Source organism: Pyxicephalus adspersus, chromosome 3 (assembly GCF_032062135.1).
Source record: "Pyxicephalus adspersus chromosome 3, UCB_Pads_2.0, whole genome shotgun sequence".
NCBI lineage: Eukaryota > Metazoa > Chordata > Amphibia > Anura > Pyxicephalidae > Pyxicephalus > Pyxicephalus adspersus.
This window is the reverse complement of record NC_092860.1, coordinates 66419167-66427731: the sequence shown is the minus strand read 5'-3', so window position 1 is coordinate 66427731 and position 8565 is coordinate 66419167. Positions and strand designations below refer to the sequence as shown.

The 8565-nt window shown below is 36.4% G+C and overlaps 1 protein-coding gene across 3 annotated transcripts in view; it reads left to right on the top strand.

Annotated features, from left to right (window-relative positions):
• The window catches only part of GAK (cyclin G associated kinase), a 53461-nt gene that overhangs the window by 30744 nt on the left and 14152 nt on the right, over positions 1–8565 (top strand). For all 3 annotated transcript variants that reach the window (XM_072405015.1, XM_072405014.1, XM_072405013.1), the window contains exons 14-20: positions 905–1027; positions 1653–1786; positions 2219–2413; positions 2664–2781; positions 6316–6395; positions 7021–7214; positions 7780–7914. In XM_072405015.1, the coding sequence (XP_072261116.1) occupies positions 905–1027; positions 1653–1786; positions 2219–2413; positions 2664–2781; positions 6316–6395; positions 7021–7214; positions 7780–7914 (979 nt within the window). The remainder of the gene's footprint in view (positions 1–904; positions 1028–1652; positions 1787–2218; positions 2414–2663; positions 2782–6315; positions 6396–7020; positions 7215–7779; positions 7915–8565) is intronic.

The window sequence follows — 8565 nt, the reverse complement described above, 5'->3', positions numbered from 1 at the left end:
GGGATCGCGGTATCGGGTGAGTATGATTTTTTTTAATTACCGGTATATTTAACATGTATTCGGTGTATAAGACGCACCCACTTTTCCCCCCCAGTTTTGGGGAAGAAAAAGTGCGTCTTATAGTCCGAAAAATACGGTATGTAATTCTATAGTTATTAAAAGTGTGCAACATACAAGGCGTTTCATTACTGCCAATTGATATAATTAATCTGTGCTTTTTGCCTTGTTCAGCAATTTTACAGCTCAAATATGCTTTGATTTTACGTATTGCTCTTAGGAGTCAGCTTGCTAATGACATTCAGCAAGCTCCCTTACCCAGTCATGTTATCTGATACTGTAGGCACCATTTCTGGGTCTGGTATGACCCCCAGCCTGGGAACAATAGGTTATCATTATTGTTAATTTCAAGAAGCTATAAAGCGATTGAAAATATAAGAAAATTAGGAACATGTATACCGGTTCAAAACACTTTTCGATAATCTAATTAAAAATTCAATATAAGTATCAGATTGCATATCGAATAGTTAGATAGATTTCAACTTCTCACTAAGCTTTATTCTTATATTGGAGGTCTACTTTATTATTACTATTATCTGAAATAGGAAATTTTAGTATTGTATTTTAAATACAAATAAGCTATATTTGGAGTCTTGGTAAATAATGTCTTTGCTAGGGACCCGTCATTTTTGCAAGGTAAACAGTGTGAAGACTGAGGTGTGTTTGATTTTCTACTTTATCCATTTTTAACAGTAAAATTAAATTTACACTTTCTGTAGGCAGCCTTTTCATCCTAATTCACAGGTAGCACTGGCAGGAGCTTTTGCAGATTGCAGATTTTGCAGTAAGAACTCTTAGGGAAAAACTGTGTCAGCTTTTAATGTATAGGACTGTTCTTTTCATACAGGTTTCCGAATGTGGTTGGTCTGGAAGGCGTGCCCCAAATCTCACAAATCTTTACAGCATCTGTAAAAATATGCATTTATGGCTGAAACAGGATCAGAAGAATGTATGCATTGTACACTGCCTTGTAAGTAACTTTTATAATAGGCCATCTTTTTTGAAAAATAGGTTTGATTCATATCTGTTTCTCTTACTTTTGGACGTATAATCCTCTCTAAGGTCTATTGGTTTAGCCTTTCTATTACATATACAGTATGGCAAGGGTTTATTCAAAACGTATTGCAGATTCTTCTAAGCGCTGAAGCCTAAAGGGTACCTACACTCAGAAATTTCACTTTACATAAAAGGTTAGACAACCCTTTTATGTTGAGTAGAAATTCTGTTTGTATTTTTTTATTTTTTTAAAAAAGGGTGCAGCACCCGCCACCTAATTCTGAATGGATTCAGAATGAATGGGAGCGCAAAGCCTCCCTGGATACCTACATCACGCATCCTACATCACGCTCTTGGGTGCTCCTTCTGCGCATGCCCGAGCATCTCAGGCACGCGCAGAAGGAGCCTTTTTGTGAAAAAGGAAAAAAAATGCTGATCTCACGCATGCGCTGTTAAATTGGCAAGTTTTTTTCCAACCAACGTCACCTGATCCCGCGCCTGTGTCAGGTGATGTAGGAGACACACATGAGATTGTTCAGCAACATAGTTGATGCTAATTTTTTTTAAAAATAATAATTTATCATATGCTTACCTTGAAGGATGGTAGAGCTGCATCTGCTGTGGTAGTATGTTCCTTCCTGTGCTTCTGCCGTCTATTTACCACTGCTGAAGCTGCTGTGTACATGTTCAGTATGAAGAGATGTCCACCTGGTATATGGCCCTCCCATAAAAGGTATGTTTTAAATTTTTATTCCGACATGTTAATTGACAAATCCTGTATACGAATACCATGCAGCCTTCTAATGCCGCGGTCGCCAACCTAAAATATATTTGCGTGCGACTGCTGTTCTAAAGTATTGTTGCTCAGGCAAATGTTTTCCCCTAAAATGCTAACAATAAACAGGGCAGCCGCACCTCTGCATGCGAAAAATGATTCCGGCAGGTACTATGTCACCCAATTATTTTAGTAATGTTGCAAATGTCCCTAATGCATTAAAAAGTGTAGAAAGTTGATGTCTCTATTCCTTAGAATTAGAAAAGATATTTCTGTTGTTGCACTCCTTATTTACATGATGGCTAAGTAAAGTAGTCTTTCATCCAAAAGAATCAGAGATAGTTTTTCACATATCACAGATGGCTGGCAGTAAATTTTTCTGTATTGCAGGTACATAGAATACATGTGTGACATGATGGCGGAGGAACCAATAATTCCCCACAGTAAACCAATTCTCATAAAGTCTATAGTTATGACTCCAGTGCCACTGTTCAGCAAACTGCGCAGTGGTTGCCGTCCTTTCTGTGAAGTGTATGTTGGGGATGAACGAGTGGCCACCACCTCACAGGAATATGATAAAATGAGGTAAGCATGCATTTAAATGTATTGTTATAAATATGCCATGTAACTCTGTACTTCTCTAGGTACTGTTGGGTACTTGTATTAATATATTTATTTTATTAGATAATTTTTGCATGTATTGAATTATTAGGTATATTTTAGCTACTTGATAAAAAAATTAATAAAAATAGGCTCAGTATTTTCTGTGGATTTATTTGGAACTAATGTGGACTTTTTTCCTCCTTGTTTTTTTTTTCCTCTTGTTTGATTTCAGGGACTTTAAAGTTGAAGATGGTAAAGCCGAAATTCCATTAGATGTGACAGTACAGGGTGATGTGCTGATAGTCATTTATCATGCTAGATCTACACTAGGTGGTAGATTGCAAGCAAAGGTAATTTAATATATATATAGTATCTACCTGGGGAGCAGAACAGCTTTGGTAATGCGTCTAGTAATTATCCAGTTTAATATTTTTCCCAATATTATACCATAGTTACATAGTAGGTAGGTTAGGTTGAAAAAAGACATAAGTCCATCAAGTTCCACCACTAGGGAAATAAACATATCCCAGATATAAAACCCTATAAGACATAGTTGGTCCAGAGGAAGGCAAAAAAAACCCTGATACAATTTGCTTCAACAGGGGAAAAAAATTCCTTCCTGATTCCTTGAGGCAATCGGATGTTCCCTGTTATTTTTACTTTAAAGCCTTAATACCCAGTTATACTCTGTGCTTTTAGAAAAGCATCCAGCTTTTTCCTAAAGCAATATTTTTATATATATATATATATAGCAATATATTTATACACGGTGATCATATCACCCCTTAAACGTCTCTTCTCAAGGGAGAATAGATTCAGTTCAGCTAATCTCTCCTCATAGCTGAGCTCCTCCATTCCTTTTAAAAGTTTATTTGCCCTTTTCTGCACTCTCTCCAATTCCACAATGTCCTTTTTGTGAACTGGTGCCCAAAACTGGTATGCATATTCCAGATGAGGTTTTACCAATGCTTTGTACAGGGGCAGGATTATGTCTCCATCTCTGCAGTCTATTCCTCTTTTTATACAGGAAAGTACTTTACTAGCTTTAGATACTGCAGCTTGGCATTGCATGCTGTTAAGTCTATCATCTACCAGAACCCCCAGATCCTTTTCCATTTCTGAGTCCCCCCAAATGTATTCCCCCTAGACAGTATGAAGCATGCATGTTGTTACCCCCCAAGTGCAAAACTTTACATTTATCTATATTAAATGTAATATGCCATTTGGGTGCCCAATCAAACAGTACATCCAGGTCTGCTTGTAGATTATAGACATCCTGTATGGACTTATTTCTATTACATAGTTTGGTGTCATCTGCAAACACAGAAATGGTACTTTTAATCCCAAACTATATATCATGTATAAAGATGTTAAACAGTAAAGGTCCCAACAGTGAATCCTAAGGTACACCACTAATAACCTTAGACCATTCAAAGTATGAATCATTAATTACAACTCTCTGGATGCTGTCTTTAAAGCAGTTTTCTATTAATTTACAGATTGACTTTTCTAAACCGATTGACCCTAACTTGCATGTTAGCCGTCTGTGGGGTATAGTGTCAAATATATAACAAAAAATTAGAGAAAGAGGCCCAACCTATATTATGAGCGGTAAAGCAGCCAACCCCGCAATGAGTCAAAATACAAAAGAAGTAGGAAGGAAGCAGGGTTTTTTGGCAAAGTATTAACATGTATTTTTCAAATAATTACAAAATAAGTGACATAAACTTCATTAAATCAGTTTAAGAAGAGCAAACATAGTACAATCACAAATAAATAGAACTATTAAGTACAGTGTCAAATGCTTTAGCAAAGTCCAAGTACACATATTACCTGCTACTCCACTGACTACTTGTTTACTTAGTTCCTCGTAAAAAGACAACTTTCTTGAAGCCATGCTGACTATCACTTATAATATTATTTTCTAGCAGAAACTCCTCTCCCTTATCAAAGTCTCTGAGACCTTTCCAACTATGGATATTAAAGTAACTGGTCTGTAGTTACCTGGTAATGACTTTGCTCCCTTTTTGAAGATAGGAACCACATTAGCCTTACGCCAATCCATCGGTACCTTTGCCAGTGACTAAAAAGAGTCTCTAAAAAATTAGAAATAAATATTGCTTGTTTCATATCTAAAAATGTAATTTTGTCAGCAAATTTAACTTACATTTTTGTATAGCCAAACATTTTTTGTTTTAGCAGTCTGTGTGGCGTCCCCATTGAAAGATTTATCGTTTTCTTGATTTGGTGATAATTGCCACAGTCATCAAGTCAAATCTACCTAGCAGGCACTTTTATATAGCAATAAAAATGTGACAGGGGTTTTAGTTATTACTTACTTTATCCAACACTAAAAAGATAGTGCACTTTATCTGGCTTTGCACCTGTCTGCTCTGGTGTGTTATTTTGTGTTGAGAGTGCCCATGCATTTATGTGGCTGCCAGAGTTCCAGGGCAGATGAAAAAATAGGCATACATGTTTTGTATTTTCTCCAGAGCAGGATGCCTTATATGTTAGGGCTTGTTTAGACCTGTAGTAAAACAACAGGGGCATTACTACTCCTTGAACCTGCTATGCACAGCTAAATTGTCCAGGATCGTTTTCATACAAAATGATTCTGGACAGGCATTTGCAAACACTAAGGGCAATTTCAGACCTGCAGTAAAATCAGAGGTATTGTAGCGTTTTTGCCAGCCTCCGCATATTTTTATGGAAAGAGATTACAGCTGCTTTAGAGCAGTTTCCAGGCGTTTTTGTTGCCTGCAAATTCACCCCCCAAGTGCTCAAGACAGAAGTCCTGTGTGATAACAGTGGCTGCACCCCTGGACATAGCAGAGCTGATTAAGCGAATCCTTTCCATCCTGAGATGTGAGACAAATCTGACATCTAATATACAATGATTAAAGCATGTATTTGTCATAATTTTTGGGGGTTTAGTCCTTTGGCGTGGTAGCAAGGAGTATTTGGAGTAAGTTTTTTGCTCCAATGGCAGGCAGGTGCATTGGTAGCCCTGATGAGGAACACAGAGCAGCCAGGTGCATTGGTAGCCCATATGAGGAACATAGGACAGTGTGGTGCATTGATAGCACAGATGTGGTAAGAAAGACAGCCAGGTGTATTGGTAAGCCATATGAGGACCAAAGAGCAGCCAGGTGCATTGGTAGGCCAAATGAAAAACATAGAACAGCCAGCTGCAATGGTAACTAACATGTGGTTAGAAAGACAGTCAGGTTCATTTGCAGGCCAGGGGTTGGTGTAATGGGGGCCAGTCTGAGTGTGGAGGGGCTTATTGATTTTTGGAAGCCCCCTGTAATATGTGGGTCACTAGATCTCTGCTCACCAACACCCTGGGAATGAGTACTGGTAGTAAAATGTTTGTTTATGCTTTTGCAAAAGCCTGTTTAGGCGTCTGTAAAAGCTAGTGTTTTAGCCTGAAATCATTCCCAGTCTAAAGCAGGTCTGAACATACAACATTTGCAACTGCCTGTACTGGCATTTTTAGGCTTTTTTAAAAAAAACAAAAAACAAATTGGGCATTAAAAAAAGAAAAAAAAATGCCTGAACAAGCCTTTTTAGTCATGTGTAAACACTTTCCATTTAGGTCTTTAGAGGCGACAGAGTATCAAGAAAACCATATGGAAATGCTGGTGCCACCTTTCAAATGAAGGATATTCGGCCCAATGTTAACTGCTTTGCCAGCATTTTTCAGTGCTAAAACCTTGAAAATGTTTGAAAAAACCTCAGGTCTGAACAAGCCTGAAAACGCATTAATGCAATTAGCAATGTAAAAGGGGACATTAGGGACAATGAAATGTCATTAGTAAACCTGACCTTCTGAGGTTATTATTTACACTGTGTGTGTTAAATGTTTGTTTATATTTCAGATGACTTCAATGAAGATGTTCCAGATTCAGTTTCACACAGGCTTTGTTCCTAGAAATGCTACTACTGTGAAGTTTGCAAAGTACGTTGATCTGTTGTATTACATTGGTACTAGGTGATAGCATTTTTTATATAAGTCTGGTATTATATATAAGACTGTTATGAAGCACATACAGTTCCTAAATAAAGTTCTTGTTGGTGTTTAATTTGCCATCTGCTTTCTCAATGCTGTCACTGACAAAGCTTCTCTAAATTTGACCAAGTAGTATTTTTCACATAAAATATTTTGTATTACAAAAACCTGGTTTAAAAATTACTAGGAGTCATATGAACATTAATCCTATTGCTGTTTAAATATTTCCTACTTAAACTTCTGACCTTGTACTTCCCGAACATTTTGTTACTTCCTGTTTTTTTGTACTTCAGTTTACCAGTACAGTTGGAATGCGCTGTTTTAATTTATTCCTGCATTCTCTTACTATTACTGCATTCTCTTACTTTAACTGCTTTATGACTAATTGATTAAAGAACAAGAGTAAGGTAGGACTAAAAACTGGTATCTTACATTTCTATCTTGGTTTCATTTTTATTTTAGGTACATCTAATCAGCTTTACATTAGTTTAGCCTCTTGTTTCATAGCATTACATTATACAGTATGTTTTTGTTTTTTCCTACACGTTTAATTGTACTTTGGATTTTACTGTAGGTACGATCTAGATGCTTGTGACATACAAGAAAAATATCCAGACTTATTTCAAGTAAATTTGGAAGTTGAAGTGTCTTCTAGAGATAGAACAGCAAATGTCACTCCACCTTGGGAAAACCTCAACACCAAACGATTGACTCCAAAAATACTGTTTTCATGCCGGGAAGAGCAACAAGAAATCCTGTCAAAATTTGGTAAATGAGCTTGTGAACGATTCTTAAAAAGAAATATACAATAGAAATCCAGTAAACCTTCCTGAACTATGCTTTCTCTCTGAGACTTGTGTATTTCTTAGACACTCATTTATGAATAGCTAAAACTTTTTTTTTTTTTTTGGAAAAGTGTGTGTTTAAATTCTTGTGGTCTGTGTTCCTTAGTTTTACAGGAATAGTTGGTTAGGTATAAGATTTAGCCTCCACTTATTTTTGGTGACAATTCTGAATAGACACCATAACAAAAATGTAGGGAAATCTAACCAGCAGGGACAAGGATTGATAACATTTTTCCTAGTGCTTCCCAGGCATCTCTTCTGTATTTCAAATGCAGCAAAAGAATAAACACTTAATCATCTAATTTGACAATTCTGCACAAAAAACACAGACTAGATGCCTGGTTGCAAAAAGTTTATTTTTATTATTCCTAGATACATACATTTGTCAGAAAAAAATGTTACAAGAAAAGAACCAGTCGGGCACATTGATTATACCTTTATTCAATAAATTCAATATTAGGAGTGCGTAATACAACTTTTTTTTGTAGGGAAACCTGAATTACCCAGACAGCCAGGATCAACTGCACAGTATGAAGCTGACACATCACCAACAGAACATTCTCCGGAGCCGCCAAACTCTGATGTGCTAAAGACAAACTTCTTTCAAACACTTGACTGGCAAGGTAACTCTACAAAATTAATTATTCCATATGTTGGGATTTTGTTACTGGATGAATTGTTTGCTAATTTTATTTCTAATTACTGTTGTATATAGTAAAGAAATATTAGAAATGAAGCTGTAAATACCTCTGCGCTGTACTTGGTGAAAATCTAAGTTTAAGCTGCAAAGTAGACACCAAAAGTCTTGCAGATATACCTTTTGCCTCATATATGCCTGTAGTACTTCATTGGTCACATCTGACACTGTGCACTACATTTCATAGTGCCTGAGTAACCATTCTTCACAAAGATATGGGTCGTTTGCATATGTGCACATGTGCAAGTTCTTACTTTCAGACATTTTAAACCAAGAAAGGTTATTTTAAGAACTATGATGGCTAATCTGGGAATAAGGGAGTGCAAAAATGTACATTCAGTCACTTTATGGTGTCTACTTTGCAGGCAACAATCTTTTTTTTTTTTTTTTTTTTTTTAACCTTCTGGGTGGTTTATTTTTGTCCAGATTTATGTGTCTAAAAGCGATACATTGTTTTTCATGAAATATTCTATTACAGTATAATATACCATATTTTTCGCCGTATAAGACGCTCCGGAATATAAGACGCACCCAATTTTAAAGGAGGAAAATCTAGAAAAAAAGATTCTGAAAGATT